General features: G+C 58.6%; 1 protein-coding gene across 1 annotated transcript in view; it reads right to left on the bottom strand.

Annotated features, from left to right (window-relative positions):
• Positions 1 to 86: 86 nt before the first annotated feature.
• KIF3C (kinesin family member 3C) overlaps positions 87 to 519 on the bottom strand; it is a gene marked incomplete at its 5' end in the record, with an annotated part of 9,017 nt that continues 8,584 nt past the window's right edge. Inside the window, one exon of the mRNA XM_010019382.1 lies at positions 87 to 180. Coding sequence (XP_010017684.1) covers positions 87 to 180 — 94 coding nt within the window. The remainder of the gene's footprint in view (positions 181 to 519) is intronic.

Here is a 519-nt window from a genome sequence, read left to right on the forward strand (position 1 = left end):
TCCGGCGGCCGGGCCCCCCCCCCTGGGCGGCCGGCAGGGCACAGTCCTCTCTGCGAGGCAGTGCAGGGGACAAGGGGTCCAGGACGTCACTCCTGAGCTGGCGTTGTGGCAGCGCACGGGGAGCTGGAGGTGAGGGAGACGTGAGTGGTTGAGGATGGCAGTGACCGCGGCGTCTGGCACCTGGATTGGGAGACAGAGAAAACCTGGTTTCCTTCTCCTTCCCCTGCCGCCCGCTCTGCCCAAAATCCTTTTTCTCAATCATTTGCTATATAGGCAGAACCAAAGGATGCCCCTAATATGCTGGGCAGGACAATACCTTGTGTCTCGCCATCTGACATACATGTATACCATAGATTCACAGGAATGGTTTGGGTTGGAAGGGACCTTAAAGCTCATCTAGTTCCAATCCCCTGCCATGGGCAGGGACACCTTTCCACTAGACCAGGTTGCTCCAAGCCCTGTCTAACCTGGCCTTGAACACTCCCAGGGACGTGGCAGCCACAGCTTCACCTGTGCCAG

The sequence above is a fragment of the Nestor notabilis genome, unplaced genomic scaffold (genome assembly GCF_000696875.1).
Source record: "Nestor notabilis isolate BGI_N333 unplaced genomic scaffold, ASM69687v1 scaffold4368, whole genome shotgun sequence".
NCBI lineage: Eukaryota > Metazoa > Chordata > Aves > Psittaciformes > Psittacidae > Nestor > Nestor notabilis.